General features: G+C 37.5%; 1 protein-coding gene across 3 annotated transcripts in view; it reads left to right on the top strand.

Moving 5' to 3' along the window:
* The first annotated feature begins 3,322 nt into the window (after positions 1-3,322).
* Positions 3,323-19,270, top strand: part of LOC146383039 (ethanolamine kinase 1) — a 29,696-nt gene continuing 13,748 nt past the window's right edge. The window contains exons 1-7 of one of the 3 annotated variants that reach the window (XM_084934152.1): positions 3,323-3,770; positions 8,115-8,377; positions 10,003-10,155; positions 14,909-15,057; positions 15,441-15,524; positions 16,699-16,859; positions 16,973-19,265. In XM_084934152.1, coding sequence (XP_084790278.1) covers positions 3,630-3,770; positions 8,115-8,377; positions 10,003-10,155; positions 14,909-15,057; positions 15,441-15,524; positions 16,699-16,859; positions 16,973-17,197 — 1,176 coding nt within the window. In that variant the 5' untranslated portion in view covers positions 3,323-3,629 and the 3' untranslated portion in view covers positions 17,198-19,265. Of the gene's footprint in view, positions 3,771-8,114; positions 8,378-10,002; positions 10,156-14,908; positions 15,058-15,440; positions 15,525-16,698; positions 16,860-16,972; positions 19,266-19,270 lie in introns of those variants that run through there. The other 2 variants (XM_084934153.1, XM_084934154.1) reach the window with 2 other exon arrangements.

Genomic DNA, 19,270 nt, shown 5'->3' with positions numbered 1-19,270 from the left:
ACAAAATGTCGGTGGAAATTATAGTGGGGAGGCAGGGCTCAGAGGGGAAAATACATAGTGATGGCATATTGGCTAGCTTTGATTGGAGCTGAAATATAAATATACTGTACCGGTAGTGAAATGAGTCCAAGCTCCCTGATTTTTCCACAGGATCTTCACAAATGAAAGGCCTTGAGAGCCCCAATTGTAAGACTATATAAAAAGGTTAAATATCTGCACAACGCTCTCTCTCTCTTTCTCTCCAAAGAGCTGTTTGATAAAGGAAACCAACAACTGTTTGCCTTGTAATAAAAGAGAATTTTCTCTGACCTGAAGAAGCCCAGGGAAGAAAGGAGACGATACATTTAGTGTTGCGCGAAGTCTTGTGCTGCGCTTGACAATTCATTTGAAAATATTAAGATGGCTGGTGAAGTGCTCTGATGCACACATGTACTGATATGTGCTCTTGGTGGAAGAAACAAACACACCTTTTTTTCTAATATTGGAGACATCTGAAATGCAGATATAGTAATATAATGATATTTACATGTTTCATTTGTTTTATTCATCTACATTTTATTTTCAGTAGACAGTGTGTAGTATTACTAAATACAGTGCAATCTCATGCACATGTTGTGGTATGTTTGGGAAAATTTTAACAAAGGAAAATAGAAAAAACAGAGTAAACATTATTTCAACAAGAAAAAAAATCCCTGTACTCTGCAAGATATTATTAATGCTAACTGCCAGCGTTACTGCAGAGGGACAACCAAAACTTGTGTTCCAGCTGTAGTACAAAAATATTACATATACAAGATATTTGCATGCTTTTTTAACTTTATAATATTTTACCACATTCAACAAAAACACAATTTATACATTTATAAAGCATTTGTTGCCTATTTGCAATCCAGTATGTTAAAAATGTTTACTACACTATGATGATTTTCCCTATTAAGTTCATCTTAAAATCAACTTCTCTTGAACACTTAAATAAGATTTTTTCCCCTATCACAATAAGTCATTTTGATCAATGTTAATAAATTTTTTGGTATGTATAAAAATCAAAACATATTCTCCACACTGTAAAAGCATGCCCGTGATTACCATGTGTAGGACACACATAAAGCATGGGTCCAGGTTTGTGTAAAATTTTTACAAATGTGTACCAAGTTTTCTTGGTTATGCATTTTTTCTGCTAATTCTTTATATTACTTTGATGCAACATGACAATCACTTCCTTCTCCTTTAATTACAGGTCTTAACGTTAATAAGATGTTTGGTATTCATCACATTTGTCATGCTACTGATTGAAACACTGTAAAAAAAACAAAAAACAGTAACATGGAGAAGTTTCAAGAACAAATCCCTCTTATTGTACAGATCCTTTCAGTTGGGATATACTAGAGACACATAAATACCAGTCAACGAAGTTCTTAAGGAAGATGAAACATCTAAGATAGGAACTTGAAAAGAAGCTGAGGCCAGCATACCATTGTTATTCTGTTATATTCAATTTTTTAAAATCCAAAATAAAGATAATAGTGATTGTGTCTGAGAAGATGTCTTTTTCAGTGCCCCCCCACAATAACGCCATGGATTGAGCTAATATTCGCAGCATTCATGCTTTCCTCAGCTTTCCTCAGCTGTACTTTGTATGTAAAGCTAATTAGCAAATGTAGCCATGTTAGCCTAGCCAAGATGGGAAATATAGCAAGCATACACCTTCTTAGCATTAGCAATTTAGCATATCATTTTTATCAATTAACTTAAAGCACTCATTATTTTTCATATATAACTACATAATATTCTGAAATTAGCAGTTATGAATAATCTGATCAGCAAGAAAAGCTGTCCCTTTCATTTTCATGATCAGCTCTTTGTAATCCTTGTTTTTGTATTGTTGTTAATTCTAAATGCTGCTAACAGGGAGTTTTTTGTGTACCTTTTTTGTTTGTTTTCACAAAATGAATCTAATGTAAATAAAAGTCAAAAGGCTGACAAATTATTGGTTATGTTTTTTTCACAGTTTTAGTGACAGTCGGTTTTACTGTTCACCTTCTGCTTATTTCCAGATTTTAAAAAGTAGTCTGTGGTTCTATTGCTTTAATCGCTTAAGTGAAACTGTTTATGATGCCAAGATGTCAAAAGATTTCAACTCCCGATTCTTTTTTGAATCTTTCATAAATAATTAGTTATCAAGGCTTAATGGCGAGGAACAGCAAGATAATGAAGCTAGACACATAGTCAAAGAAACTTTTCTACAAAATGTCATAATTGTATCTGTATGGGTTATTACTCACGTCACCTTTTTTGTGACGTTAAAAAAAAAGCATATTTGTACTGCGTTTGAGAGGTACAGCCAGTAAAAGAAACACCGGCTCTACTACTCTGTTCTACAGCCTGAGCCTTACATTTTTAATCAAGTCACTCATCTCTCTTTCAATACATAACATCTTTGATGATGAGATGTGCTTTGATGGCAAGCGAATTTCATTTGTATCTAAAAGCTGCAAAGTATTCGGTTCAAGATGATCACCACATTCGTGACTTCTAGGCAATTACTGTAATGATGCTAAATGGTAAACATTGGCCCAACATCTAAATAATTTAACAGACTGAAAACACGCTGCTCCAATGTTTATTAAATTCATTTTGTGTTTACAGAGTGATCATACTGAAATGTTCCATGGCATTGAGCTAGCATGAGAGGTCATGTTTGAATGGACTAATTGTATGAAATTTAACATAGCTTGTCTAGATTGCATGATTACCTCAGTCAGACAATAGAGCCAACCCTTTTAAAGTCTTTGCTGGTGCACATGAACTAAAAGTACTACATCTGCAAAGTATTTAGACAATCAAATGCAATATTATTTGCCTATTCTTGGGCATTTGGCTATTTCTTAGCTTGTATGGAGCTCAATAAAATAATTGTGCAGGGGAAATTTTGCAACCATGTTTACTGTGTGTTCAATTTTAATGTTAAAACAGGTTGGTTATCAAAAGTTGTGCTGAAACTGGCTGCAAGCAGAGCTAAATTTGGTATATGCTGGGCTTAATTTGGACAGAAATGTCACAAATAAAAAATGTTTTAAAAGTTTTCAATTCAAGTGTTTTTTACAGTTTTACATGCAGTGGTTATTTTACATCTTACATGTTACAGTAAATCTTATTCGAGCCTTATTTGATCAATCTGAATTTGATATTTAAAAACGTGCCTTTGGTTTATTGACGTGTGTTTAACAAATGCATACTGCAGAGCAGGAGCTACCTGTGGTTAATATGTAAACTGCAGCAGAAGGGAGGAAGATGCCCACAGGAACATTGGACCCTGATAAAGTGCTGAATAACTGGACACGTAAGTAGACAGCTTCAGTGACTGGCAAATACCAGTGACTGCTCTTGACTCGATAGTTTTACATCATAATCATCAAGAAATTTGCGTGGACATCAATTTTTTTTCTTTTTGCTTTCTTTTGCTTTTTCACCCTTTTTTTTCTTTTTCTTTTTGATGGTTTAGATTTAACTTTGACTCTGCTAACACTCTCTAACACTGTCTAAAACTGGCCCAAGTCTAGACACAAACTCATATTTACTACTTTAATCCTTATCGGTTTTCAAAGTATAATCAGTTTACATTGGTGAAAATGGACAGTGGACTTGTTTGTGCTGGAAAACAGCTTCTCCATGTGGACATCTATATAGATGAACACCAACCTTCTAGAGGAATCCTGGCTCTTTTGAGCAGACTTCGTCCCAACTGGAAGGCACAAGACATTCAAATGAAGGCAAGTGAATGTTTGTATCTCTAAATGTATGGATTACCAAAGACTGACTATCATTTGTAAGAAAGCATGAAATTCACACATTTTCATTTGTATTTCTAATCTTACTCTCATGAACTTTCAAATGTAACATGCTGACTGGGGCTTGCAACATCTGAGATGTAGCTTTTGTTTTTTGTAAAGTTTCTCAGGGCGTTGCATGGTCTGACCTTGGGATGAATTGGCTGGGAAATCCACTCCTGGGAAGATTGTGGCATTGCATTAACATACAGTGGAACCCCAACTTACGAAATTAATTAGTTCCCGAGGGTCTTTTGTAAGTCGAAAATTTTCGTAAGTCGAAGCACCCATCGCGCGTTTTGACTGAGGCGATGCTGAACGATAGGCTATAGGCTAATTGCTAACTAGAACAACAATACGTTGTTCAAGTGGAACAGCGAAGCGCAAGTATGGAAGCCAAGGGGTTGTCACATGATTTGGAAGGCATTGTGGACATTGTAGGCTTAGCCAATCAGAGCCAGCGGATTTCGTTACTCGGGCATTTTGCCATAACACGGGCAAAAATATTGCCGTTCAGTGCCTTCGTAACTTGAATTTTTCGTGAAACTAGCTATTTGTAAGTCGGGGTTCCACTGTACTTCTAAATACACCAGACCAACAAAATGAAAACATATCTGCTTTTATAGTAGTTTAATAGCCCTGGGAAAGCTTTTGAATTTCACATGACTGTTTAACCTGTATTCATGTGTTAAAGTGAATGCATAAACTATGATTTATATCTAAATGTATTGCCTGTATATGGCAAAACTTGACACATCTTATAAGAATAGGGAGCAGGTGGAAGAGAACCTGGAGCAGTGCTGGTATGAAAGTGAGTAGACGCAAGACAGAATACATGTGTGTGAATAAGATGGAGTCAAGTGGGAAGGTGAAGCTGCAAGGAGCACAGATATTGAAGGTAGATGAGTTTAAATATTTGGGGTCAATCCCCCCCAAAGCAACAGACAGTGAGGTAGAGAAGAGAGTAAAGGCAGGAGGGGGTGGGTGGAGACAAGTGTCAGGGTTTTTTTGTGAGAGAAGGATAGCAGCAAGAGTGAAAAGGTAGATTTACTAGACAGTAGTGAGGCCTTCTCTGATGTATATTTTGGCAGAAAGACAGGAGGCAGAGGTGGAGGTGGTAGAATTGAAGATCCAAAGATTTTCATCCCATTCGGGAGTGACCTGGACAGGACAGGATTCGAAAATACACAGCCCAAAGACATACATGTTGGGTTAATTGGAGATTCTAAATTGGTTAATATCAGTGTCTGTCTAACTGTTTGATAAAATGGCATGACCGGCATGTACCCTGTCCTTCACCCTACAACAGCTGAGATCGACTTCTGAAACCCCATGGCCCAAAACTGAACAGGTTAAGAAAATGGACAGATGAATGAAAAAAAAAAAAATAAAGACTGCAGTATAAATGCAGTATCGAAATTAAATTCACACATAGTAATAAAGTTTTGTCGTGTTTTGGTTGGGCTCCATATTCCACTGTACTGTAAACTGTAGAAAGACACATTTCACACATCAAAATGGAAAAAAAAAACCCAAGGTAACTAGACAACAAAAGTAGACTTTTAGGAAATTTCTTTTAGTAGGGCTGTCAGAGGGTCTATTCACAACAGGATAATCCCATTCTGGTCCCATGTGCAAACACAAGGTCCAATATTTCAGAGAAATAGGGTTTATGTTTGTTAGGTGACCCAACATTGGATGGATGACCTCTCAATCCTCACCAGGTCCAGTAATGTACACAAGAGTAGATGTTTCTCTTCAGCTCTCGCACTGCAGCGGCTCCTTTAATGGTGTATTGTGTTCAGCAAGGAATGGATAGATAGACAAGTTCTGCTGTTACATTGAGCTTTAACCCAGTATACATAGCATTCCTTTCAAATGACAGTCATTGTTTTGGGTTTTATTGATGATTCCATGATTCCAAAAAACTTCATCATTTCTATTTTATAACAAACTAACAGAACAAGATAAAGGCTGATAAATACACATTGAATGATTTACATCATATTTTTTGTAGACAGTGTGATTAAAATTTGTTTCAAAGATGGAACAAGAGAACATTTGTAGAATTTTAAAGGCATCCCTTTAAAATTCTACAAAAGTTCCAACAAACAAACATGTTAAAGTGAACGCAAATTTCATGTCAAAAAGAAGTGCAGATCAAAGCATGCATATTTATCTTGTGTGTTTTTGATACATTTTGGTGGATTTTCAAATGACAATTAATAAATTGTAAAAATTCAGCACAAAAAGAAAATGTAAGATACAGAGGCAGAAATAATTTAATGAAACCAGCCCTGCATCCATATAAATACTGGGTCAGATGTCAAGGTGGGCATGTTTGTTCATTTTTCATTTAGATGAAAAAATGTGTTGTGTGCAGGTCCCATCTGATGCTCAGAAAGTGCCTTGGGGACTTTGACAGAAATTGAGAGACTGAGAAACCACAGAATGACAACAAATGTCAGAAAAAGTCTTTGCAGACAGTGGTCTCTGCGGTGTTGTTGTGTACACATACTGAGGAATAGAAGCTGTTCCAGAAGTGGGATTTTCAATGTCACCATACTTTCTACAGCTGTGTCTGTAACTATGTATTCATCTACCTGTTGTTGCATTGACTCTACACAACAAAGATGTATGCATACCAGTTTAATTTCAAAATGATTTCATATTTGTTTTTCCATAAAGTACATTAAAAGGAGTGCCAAATCTTTCCATATCAAATGTTTTTTTTTTTTTACATTGGATAAAATGGTAACCAATATTCCACATTAATAAACAAATCAGAACACAACACAGAAACTTTGTACTGGGAAAATCCAAACACACTTTAGAATCACCATTTTACCTAACCCCACTAACTTCAAGTCTTTGGACTGTGGGAGGAAGCTTGAATGAACCCAGACAAACTCCGGGAGGATTTCAAACTCCAGATCTCAAGGTACTGAGTTCAAATCCACCATCTGGCCAGATGAACTCAGGACCTTATTGCTGTGAGGCAATAGGGATAATCACCATACCGCAGTGCTGGCCATTTCTGGTATCATGTAGAATAGAAATCAAAGTCTCATTAAGACTCAGTATATAATAATAATAATAATAATAATCATTCAAAACTCAACCTATCAGATAACAATCAAAACTCTTGGGAAAACAAAGGCCTTAACTCAAACATTAAAAAAACTCACATGAATTTAAAAAAAACAGGACCGTGACAATATCTGTAATACAGTAAATATATACATTTCTCAACAACATACAGTACATGTGCCATGTTCACTGTATAGACAAAATAGCAAAGACCAACCAATAAACCTGTAGTTGATCAGCAAGATTTTATGAATCTTTATGATATTTTCTAAGATACTCTTCTACTCAAAGACAAGAACAAGCTGAAACAAAAAACTAAACAGAAACTGAAAACTTTGACACAGGGTCCTTTTACAGTAGATGCTCATGATACAGATTAATTCAGAACCCAGCATGAATTATATTGCAAATAAGCGTCTGAAAAATTACCCATAAAAGACTTCTGCAAAATTATTCTTTGACTTATATGTCTCATCTAGCTGCTACCTGTTGGTTGTCTAAACTTGTATTCTATGATAAAATTATTTTAACAAAAAGCTGCTACTTAAGTAACCTATTTGAAAATGCAAGTATTCATGTGGCAACACGCTAACGTCGCAGGGGATTTCCACATGCATTCTAAATTTTGTATTACACAGGTATTTTCTCTAGTTTCTTTTTGAGTGTACTGATGTGAATTTGCTCTGTTTCTGTGGTTTTATTTTTCCTTTTTCTCCAATAATGTGCATTTAATGGAAGGTTAGTGAAATTTTTAAATGAGCTATAACAGTGGTAAATTAGTGGCCTGTAAATCGATATGGTACTGAAAATGTGATCCAGAATCCTGAAACCAAACTGGGGTCTGCGAGTTGCCTGCTATTTACCTGCCTGCTGTAATTAATGTAGAATAGTATGATTTTCCAAGATTGTTATAAATGTTTTAAGGAAAGTAACCAATTAAAGTTATAGTTACAGAATAATTATATGACTGCCTGCTTTATTGACAGATGGTAGTGAAATGTTATTATCTTTTTTTTTTTACAGTAGGATTTTTTGTGCGGGTATAATTATGATAACCAGCATCCTGGGTTTTATGGGCTCTTTTGACAATACAGAATGCTAAAATATGGTATAGCAAAATGTTTCATTTGCTGTATACTATCTGTCCAAAACTGCATTTTTCATGCTCATGGCCCTTTGGGTTTCCTTTCATTCCAGACATTCACAGAAGGCATCACCAACCAGCTTATTGGCTGCTACGTGGGCTCTCTCCTGGAGCCTGGTTGTGTCTTGGTGCGACTATATGGCAAAATGACAGAGCTCTACGTGAACAGGGACCATGAGGTGGAGATGTTTCAGATCCTCCACGCACACAGATGTGGTCCTGAAATTTACTGCAGCTTCCAGAATGGCATCTGCTACGAGTTTGTAAGAGGAACTGTGCTGGATGATAAACTGCTTCGGCAGCCGTCTATCTACAGGTCTCTGCAATAACAGCGTTCGCATTTCACACATACACACACACACACACATATAGATAAACATCATCTAATTAAATTTATATAATTGTGAGAATTTCTTTGCTATTTTAATGTATGTGAATACATTAAAATAGCAAAAATTAGCTAAATTATTTCACAACTTTACAATCTGTATATTCAAGTTGACAATAAACCTGCCCTAATTTAAGAAACATGAAAGAAAATAATGACAATTCTGATTATTGTCTGGTATGCAAAGTTCATATCCTGAGTATAACTACTGTGTAGGTTTGTAATTATTTAATATCAAAGCGTAAGGGCAGGAGGTTTATTTGTTTATTTATTAGTTTATATGAATAGAAGATTTTTGGCTTTTTTTTGCCTCAACGTGTTCTTTTCAAATCTTTTTCTCAAACTAGTACAAAAAGGTTTTCAAAATTATCCACTGTAAATAATCAATGTTGATATTTGTTATCCCTTTAAAGCTAAGTGTATCAAATATGATACTTTGCATACTAGATTTTGAGACAATAAATAACAAAAAAATGGCAGATGTGGCATATATGACAGAAATCCAAAGTAAAATCTGCAAATAATATTATTTTTTTAAATTATTATTTTGTTAGAAGGTTCAATAAACACGCCAAAAAAAACAAACAAAAAACAAACAAAAAAAAACAGCAGTCTGAACTTCAGCAGCACTTACATCCACAAAACTTCACTGTTAATAATCTGGAGCCTGATTTGTATAACATTTAGCACAAGTGGAGTCTATCATCAGTGAATGCCACGTCCAGATGAACAGAATCAACTTTTTTTGATTAACTTAATTGGATGATTAAACATGCATCAAGACAACATTTAGCACAAAAAACAAACAAAAAAAATCCAACAACACATTTCTGGGCAGCACTTGTGGAGTGATAAATAGAGATTTCCTAAATCTCCTGAATTAAATGTAGTATGCACATTTTTTTTACATTATTTTATGCAACTTTAACTTTTCTTTCTGAGAAAGTGAATATTTATTTATAGGACATCATTTGCACATCATATCATAAATTTCAGAAAACTTGTAACTCAATTTCTTTTTTATTTTTAATTGAAATTCATTTGAAGTCATCATTGTACATCATCATCATTTTTTGAGTTCAGGTGTGTACATGCAAACCAAACAGTTCATTTAATTTGTGCCAATGTGGGAGTTTCTAATTAATAATTTGAGTCATGTTTCATGTTGAGCAATGATGTTTGTTCATGCCCCCATTACATTCATCATTCCCATGATAACAACCTGTCATCATTATTCACAACTCGGGACAGTAGAACTCAACATAGCCAGCCAAGGTTTCACATCCAGGGCCACAATAGACATCAATCAACTTGCTCTGCCTGATACCCTGTGTGGGGGATACCCAGAAAACTTTATGTCACCATTAAGATGCCTTGAGAATGAGCGCTCAAATGGTCAAAAGGTCATAACCACAACAAGGTCCATTTTTTGAAAAGAAGAACAAGATAAGAGCACTAAATGTAGAGGGAGTTGTGTTTCTGCTCTGATAATGATTGTTTGTGCAATAACAGCGTCAGCCAGGCTCATCTGAGAAAATGTTTTCTCTCTGCAGATTGATCGCCGCAGAGATGGGGAAAATCCATTCGATCCAGCCAAAATCCGGTCGGCCAGTCAAACCTGTGCTGTGGACAAAAATGTCTCATTTCCTCAAACTAGTGCAGAGCAGTGTCAGCAGCAGTCCAGCTGGGCAGTGGTACATAGGCAGGTACAAGTCATGATAGCCACAGAGCACAATACAATATATAATGCATAATATTTACAGTACATCAACTTGTGATTGACCCATTAAGCAGCTGCACTGGAAAAAGACAGGAAGATTTGCACTACGCAATAACATATGGGCGGTAGCTTTGCTAGAAAAAACACTAACTACACTTTTTGTTTTGCCAAAGAAATATGCTTGGAGAACTGCTTGGCTGTTGATCACCTGTTGGGGTCATTCAAAGTATTGTTGTGATGCTAGAGAAAACGAAAAATCCCCAAATGACATCAGATCTCACAGATAAGCTCAAGCAGTCCTTTGGCATCAGGTGACAACAGGTATCATTCCCATATGGACATTATTAGTGACATTATGCACACAACTACTTGAGGTCACCAAAATGTCATTAACAGTTATTAGTTAGGCTAAGAAATGTAGCATGGCATGATGTGTCCAGCACTAAATGGACCGTTAATATGCAATTCTATATTTCTTGTAAAAAAATCAAGAGAGGTGTAAATCAGAGATGACTTGGTTAGTTTAATTAGTTGCTTATGTGACATCCACTATTACAACAATATCTGACGGGGATTAATCTACTGCTGTAATCATAATAATAAACTGTATAAAGTACAAGGGCTGAGAGCTTGACAGCTGTAACAACAGTGACTATGGGGGTGGGGCTTAGTGATTAGTCAGTCATCCTGTCAGGAAGGTTTCAGACTAATGTGTGTGTGTGTGTGTGTGTGTGTGTGTGTGTGTGTGTGTGTGAGGGAGAGAGAGAGAGGCTGTCAATTATCTACTATACTGAAAATACAATGTTTAAAAAACAAAATACCTGATGACTTTGAGACAGGAGGGCACCCCGATGTTTAATTGTGCTGTCCTCTTTGATAGAAACCAGCTTCATTTTCAACTGTTTTATCTTTTAGGCAGCAGCTCTTTCACTGATGTCTTATCATTTTCTCACATTGCTCAAACCAGCCTAAAATGCTCTTGTCCATCCAAATCTTGCCTGGCTTAACGGGCAACAGGCATTTACCCCTCCTTACATGTATGGAAGCCATCACTGTGAGCTGTCATTGGTCAGAGAGATGAGGCGGGGGAGTGGCCTCATTGACACTGAGAGCTCTCATGGGTGAAGGGGTGAGAGGTAAGCCGGGTTACAGGGAAAGACACTACAGAGAAACAGACTCTTGGCTCTCCCTTATCGGTCAAACGCTGAACCTTATTTGTGTTTGCAGCAAAGGGGTCGGAAGTCCATGCAAACAGAAGCTGGAAGGCCCCAAGGTTTCTAGTCACTTTTCTTTTAGCGTGCAAGGCAGGTAGGAACTGAATGAGTCATCCATAAAGTAGAGGCTTGGAAGCAGAGGGCCTTTTATGATAAGAGGTACTTTTAACATGGTCTCATAGGGATATAAGAGAAAATCTCCGTAATTAAAAAACTTAATTTGGGGGTCTGGTTTTTTTTTTTTTGCTAGCTAGCTAGCTAGCTAGCTAGCTGTCATATTAGCTAAGCTAATATGACAATCTAAATTGTGATAAACTACCTCGGACAAGCTGAAATGTATTTATTTATTTTATAACACACTGCACAGATAACAAAAATGTGTTAACACAAGACACCAAATTATGCATGGATGGGTTCTCTGCTACTGAAAATTAAGGCCACAGAGGAGTATTAACCTACTATTTAAGTCCCGCAGCTCCACACAGCAAAACAAGTTCACTTTTGCTAAAGTTGCATGCATATCCTGCTAAACTTCAGTTTTAAAGAGAACACTGAGAACATTGTGAGCTCTTTCATTTTACCCACTAAAAGCAGTGAATGCATGTCTGAATGTGGATCACTCTACAATATACAATAGGAGACTGCACCACATTTCAAGGCCCAATAGATGGTGCTATATTGTGAAACATTTTTGAGACTTGACAGCCCTGTGCAGCTCGCGCTCAAGTAGATACAGAGCAATTTAAAATAACCTGGAAATGATCAGTATTTAGGAAATGTATCATAACAATGTGGGAAAGCTATGAGAATATAATGGAAGAAACACTACAAATGACTCTGAGGTGTCAATACTAGAAATTAGAAATTGGGTTATTTTAATCTTACCTAATGTCTTCTCTGTGTGTGTGTGTGTGTGTTTGCACGTTAACTGGTCTCTTGAGTGTGAAAACTGCGTGCAAAACATGGCACAGAGACAGAAAAAGAAAAGACCAAAAAAAACAGGTTTTAAACAAGCATCAGAGAAACTTTTGTACTTGAGACTGTATGAGTGCTGATATGAATGTGATATTCAGAGGAAATGGCAAAAGAAAGGCAGAGAAAGAGAGAGAGCAGGAAGAGGCTGCACCTGCAGAGGAGGTCTTCAGCTCTCAAGCCACCCGCTGTGCAGAGGGAGAGAGGGGGAGAGAGACAGATCGACAGAAGGAGAAGCGAAAGAGACGAGGGAAGGGGGAGCGCAAAAGAGGCTGCAGCAGCTGCAAGGTTCAGAGAGAGGGAGCACAGTAGAAGTCAGAGCTGGGAGAGAAAAGAAAGAAAGGCAATGGAAAGCAAGAGTGCAACCTCTTTTTCTTCCAAAGCCCCCCTGCTATGTCTCCCGTTTGCACTCTTACAAATTGCATAAAACTGCAAAAAAGGGAAAGAGTGGTGGTGAAAAAAAGACGAAAAATAAAAAAAAAATCTGCAGTGCTCGGCTGGTGTTTGAAATCATATGTAAATAAGGCACATTGATAATGAAGCGCCAGAGGAGGAAATTCCACTAATTACCTTACAGAGACTTGACAGGGAGCAGGAGGCGAATGTACTTGACGCACTGTTTTTCATGAAAAGGACAGAAAAGAGAGAGGAAAAGATCTGATGGCAAGACGACAGGTTTCCATTTAAAGTCAATGTAAGTCTTTCATTTAGCTTTTGATTCCAAGTAATCGTGGGTTCCTATGTGAACGTCGAGTTGTTAGGTTAAAGGAATGGGTTGGTTGAAAAGGAATCAGGGTGATTCACCATTCAACTGCATGTTTTATTTCATATTAGAGAGGAGATAGATAAATTATGCATGTCAGAGGGGGTCGATTTTAAATAAAGCTGTCACCGGCAAGTAGCTGTGAATCGAGCGCTCTATTCTGGGCCTATATTTTTTTTTTTTAAAAAGGCAGTTTGGTGTTAAAATGTTAATCATTTGTACACTGATGCTTGAAAATAAAGTAAAATAAATCTTAGTTATTTTATCAAAGATCTTGTAACCAGGAAGTTGGTATTTTAAAATACTGCATGTGCAATACTTGCTTATCTCTTTTTATTCAATCCATGTATTTATCTCAGAGGGAAGCAAGACTGACTGAACAGAGCAGAGAAGATAACATACAAAGTGACTTGTTGTGTAGTGGAGGACATGTAGACAGCAGAGCCTCTGTGCCACGGCTATAAACACTATAAACAAGGCTCATCCTCCTCTGCTTTTATTGTGCGTTCCTTGCAGGCCTCACTAAATTATGTCTCCAAGTGTGTATAATACCGGAGCATCTGTTTGTTCCCTTTTCGAATAAATAGGTAGTGTTTAAATTACACTGTTTAAAGTACCCTCTTGCCGTGGCAGTCGTGGGGACTGGAAAGGAAACACAAAAATTAATTAGGAGACGGATGCTTGCACAGCATTTCTTCCAGGTGCATTTTGCACTGACGTCCAAGGACATTAGTGCCGTCTTTGATAGATTGAATAATCAAGAGAGTGAAAACAAGGCATGTGACCTCTCAGCGAGGCTTGCTGAACCGTGTCAGTTTACAAACAAGTTCTACTTTCTTGTCTCAAACTCTCTTGCTCCTCTTACCAAGTGTACGGAAGACTCTTATACAAGTTTAGTTCAGATTTTCATTGGGAAAAAACAATCCCATAGACAACATCCATCTATCCATTTTCTTCCGCTATTTAAGTCAGGCCTGCAAGAGCCATCGTGGGGTGAGATGCAAGGTTGCAGCCTGGACGCCAGCCTGTTGCAGTGCTAACACATAGAAACAGGCAACCATTCGCACTCATATTCACACCTATGGTCAATTTAGAATCACTACTTAACCTAGCTCGATGCATGCTTTCTTCATGTTTGATAAGGCAGATTTATTTTTATAAACCGGATGTCCTTCTTGATACAACCCCAAGTTAATTTTGCGTCTCCTCCCAGTGTTAAACTGGGGCTCATTTGCTTATCAAGCAAATGAGTAAACCTAAAACACTAGAGAACCATTGACTTAGCTCTAACAAAAAAATGAATAACAGTAGCCCTTTATAAAGGCAGACAAAGCACTTAAAACATCTCATATAATAGCTAAGCATGTCTTTTCTCTGATTTTCACTCGATTGCATTTTTTAAGAAGAAAGACTCCTCCCATGCTAGACTATCCCAGTGGCAGAGTGTACAAGGACATGTGCTAAAGTGAGTTGAATAAAAGTTTGTTATTGTCAGACCGTGAGCATTTTTACCCAATTAGACATCAGCTAAATTAGGAGGGTTGTACTTCTAAATGGAAATCAATGTATTTTTCAGCTTCAGTGATTAAAACTAAATGCCAAAGTTCTTTTTTACAGTCTTTGGTGTTAAACATCACACAGCATTTATGACTTTGGCTGTTCAACTTACTATGCTTCTTTACCTACCTGCCAGGTGCAGCTGCGAGTTAAAGACATCACTCATTCATGGGGAAAAAAGAGCCCTTTTCCATCATAAAAAATAAATAATTTGAACGTTTTACCTCTTGCAGTTCTGCAGATCTACAAAAGGTGCCCAGCTTTAAGACTTTGTCACAGGAAATGGAGTCACTGAAGAGACACCTCTCTCAGATTGACTCGCCAACTGTCCTCTGCCACAACGACCTCCTGACAAACAACATCATCTACAACGAAAAAGAGGGTGAGGAAAATTCTTTGGTTTTTAGAATTTCATCAACCTGAAAGCAGTAACAAACAAAAGAAGGCCTAATGCTAAACTAACTTAATTCTAGCTGAAGAGTGGCAGTGCTTCTGAAGCTAATGCTAAAATAGATGAATGTGTGGCAATATTCACATTACTGAAAATGCATTGTCCCTTATTTAATATCTTACCTTATTTGAAGTTATTCTGTCATAAATTTTTTAAACATTTAAAAAAACAAAATTGCCCAGGGTAATGTTCAGCAAAAGAGACTCCCTGTTCCTTTGACTCTCACAAGGTTCCTGTACTTTCCATAAAAACACATGTGTTTATCATGTTGTCCTAGTAACTGCTGTTGCTTTTTTTCCCCCTACATCCATCAGGAATGGTGAAATTCATTGACTACGAGTACGCCGATTATAACTACCAGGCCTTCGATATCGGCAATCACTTCAACGAATTTGCCGGTGGGTCTTTCAAAATAGCATCAATTTACCTCCAAATCTTTTTCACAGCCAGGACATATAAGATTCCTTAATGTGGAATATATGACTGCAGTAAATATTGTAAATACAGGATGTGATATTTTCAACGTTGTGTTTTCTCTGACTACATCATGTTATGATATAATGTGCCGTGAAACGATCTCCTTCTTGTGACACTGCTCAGAAAAATTGCTGCATTCAGTATGTATTCTGCACAGTGATAAAAGTGGCTTTGATGGACCAGCTGTGTAAGAGCAAACCACAACAAGGACTGTCCGAACAATCATCAATGCAGTCGTTTTAGATTATTCAGCTTTCAAGTCGTAGCTTGCAAATTATCCACAATTCCCAATGACAGTAGCTGAAGTTATGTCTGATAGTCTTATGCAAGAAGGGGCCGACTGGAAGGGGCAGACATTCTCCACACGAATCACATGCTGGAATGAAAGCTACTGCACCTTTTATTCAAAGAAACAAATATTACAACTTTTTATTGTGTTCTTTTTTTTATCCTGATTATACCTCAAACAAAATTTGAAAATTAGCCGATGGCATGGTCTTGAATGATACAACTGTCTTGCAGACATTTGAACATAATTGTTTATGTAGGGAAGCTTTTACACGGGCAACATGAAAAACCAGTCTAGCTTAAATAAAGCGTTTCACTATTATCTGTACAATGTAACCCAGATGTTATACTATTGCTGATGTATGTAGAAGTCAACAGATGTGTCTAATTGCCAGGGTGCTTATTTACACTTCACAACATTTTATTACATTTTATATTTTTATATTTCACAAAATTTTATTTTTTAATTTAAAGTAGACTTGTCTAATAAATGCAGTGCAGCAAAAAGCACAATACTTTCTCTGAAATTTAGTGGATAACATGTTATCCACTAAATTTCACCATATTGTTGTCAGCATGTTGTCACCCAGTTTCTATGCTGCTTTCTTATAACTTGTCCATTTGGAGCAAACGTTTCTCACTGCCTGAGTGGGTCTGACAAGTGTTGACCAAAGAGCTGTTGCTCCACTCAAAGTAGATATAGTTCACTGGCACGTCTTCAAAACAAACAGTTATTTTAGGCATTGTGTTGAATTTTAGCACCGACGGTAGTTCCACTAATGTGCACGTATATGTGTCGCATTTCAGGTGTGAATGATGTTAACTACGACCTCTACCCGAGCTGGGAGCTGCAGAGGGACTGGCTGACGGCCTATCTGGAGAGTTACAAGCACAGCACTGGACGTGAGGTCACAGTCACGGAGGCAGAAGTTATGCAGCTCTACATTCAAGTCTGCAAATTCTCTCTTGTAAGTGTCTGCTCCCACTGACTTTGTTGAAATATATCATTATGTAGTGCCTCAGCTCTTTGGAAAGACTTTGGAAAGTGACAAATCTCTCAACAGTTATTTCCTTTTCTTAGGTTTTGCTCTTGGAGGGACTCGAATATCTCAATATTATGAGATTAGCGTATGCATTTCAACAACATCCATATGTGTGCAGAGCTCTGGAATGGCGGGGTGGCAACATCTCACCATCATATTTTAACAATTTACTTTTCCAGCTCGCCCCCCCAACCCAAAGAAAACCAAACCATCCACAGCTGACCCACCACTGTTCAAACTTTGATGGACTCCATCTGAGTTGATTAGAAACTACCGCAGGGAAAAATGAAACACAGCAGCCAAAATTATTTTTCTTATGACCACAATTTTCATTCTTTGGTGTCTCAAGTGGTGCTGGACTATCTGTCTAAAAGTGCTTTCATAGCTCAACACAATATGCAGAATTGTCCAACCAATTTTGGGGTGGTGTAAATGTCTCTTGAAATAGCACAGAATTGATGAGAAGGCATATTACTTTTTAAAATAACTTGTGCTTCAGCCAAAAAAACCGAAAGGGAAATGCGTGCATGTGTATAAGGGGTAGAATATAGCCTGAAACTGAGTGATAGAAGTGATAATATCACGTTGATTGAAATCAGATTTTCTGCAACAAACCGAGGCGGACTCTTGAGGGTAGTAGGAGAAATTGATCACTGACGCTTAACAAGCCAAGTTTCCAGCTCAACTCGCTTTGACAAGCTGTGTGTCAAAATGAAGCATACGGGGCAGAATACTGATATGTTTCTGCTTAAAAATATTTACAAATACCTGCATCACGATTAAATAAATTGATTACATCTGCTTTTAATGAAATCAATTAAGTACAAGTTTATCGGTTTGTATCTCCTTAGTATCACTTGGTACATTTGTGAAATAAAAGTATGTTAATATAATACCATGCTCCGTAGTTTATAATATAGACAAAAAGTGACACTGTAGGAACTGAGGGAAGCCATCCTGTACTGTGTGGCATCGAGGAGGCCTGGCCAGTTGCCAGAGCTCTGCGGCGTGGAGCTGCCTCCTTCCCATCTTAATCCTTGGCAAACTGTGCCAAGACGCAGTGGGGTCCTTACAATCCGTCCTCTCCTCCGCAGGGATCCCCCATGATGCTGAAGCTGTAGCCTGTGGCTTGATGATGTCACTCTTCCCACACATTTATCATCTCCGTTTTTCTCAATGGCTCCCTGTCACCGATAGTCTCTGCTTAGTGTTAGATTAATGCTTTCTTAATGGAGAGCAGTTATTAATCATAATGGAAACATGCTCAATCTCCATCTCCAACTAAGGACAGAGATTAGAGATGAAAATCTGCCAGGGAGAAGGAGAAAAGCCAAGGGAAACCGCACATTGCTCTTCAAGTATTTCATTCCACCCTTTATTTGATTATCAAATAAAAATGTGATTATATCACTGGGCCACAGAACAGAGGCCCTTCTGGATCTTATTAAGACTTGCTATTAGTGGCCTTACCATGAAGATTTACAATAAGGGTGGAGAACAACAGAAATTTATGGAGGTATGGAGGTCTGCAAGACTAAGTGAGCAAAACCATTAAGGAGGGAACCATTCAATACAGAGGTTTGTCATTCTGACTAAGCAGCGCGCAACTGGCATGCAGCGGGAGCAGCAGCAGCAGTTCTGGGAGCAGTTACAACATGACAACCGGAGGTCACTGAAGTGTGTTTTCACAGTTGTGCGCTATGGCAAAGGGGAATGTTGCAAGAGCATAAAAATACAGCACCTGCGATTCTGCACTGCAAACACAATGCACAGTTTTACACTTCTCCTGGGACTGGCTGTGTGTTCTTAATGAGCCTGTCATTCAAAGAGATTCCTTCGGTTCATTGTCTCTGCGAGCACACATTATCCCTGCTGAAGTGTTCCTGAGCAAGGCATAACATTTGACCTCACTGTGGCCTCTGTGTAGGAGGCAAAGAATTATGCTTTTGAAACTTCGTTGTTTCAAAAGGGCGTTTGAGAATCTCATTGTGGTCACATAATGCTGTCATGTTGTCATTCCTTTGATGACAGAGTCTAATATTGTACTGACTGTGTGATCTTTAATACCACAGGTAGGCAGTACAACATATAACTGTATTTTGTTAAACAGTACAATCCTTCAGTTATTTTTCCATTTTCCTATGATATTGTAATGTTCTTCTTTTTTTCAGTATTCAATCTTTATTTTTTATATACTAGCTCCCTGCAAAATCAATTTAAATTCTACAGTTTTGTAAAATACCTGAAAAGTAGCTCCAAATCAGCTCAGACACAAATATGAATCAGTGTTACGCTTTTTGAAACTTAAATTTTATTTTATTTTTTTACTTCCACCA

The sequence above is a fragment of the Perissodus microlepis genome, chromosome 7 (genome assembly GCF_051167445.1).
Source record: "Perissodus microlepis isolate ML-2025 ecotype Zambia chromosome 7, ASM5116744v1, whole genome shotgun sequence".
Lineage (NCBI taxonomy): Eukaryota > Metazoa > Chordata > Actinopteri > Cichliformes > Cichlidae > Perissodus > Perissodus microlepis.
This window is presented reverse-complemented; position numbering and strand designations above follow the sequence as displayed.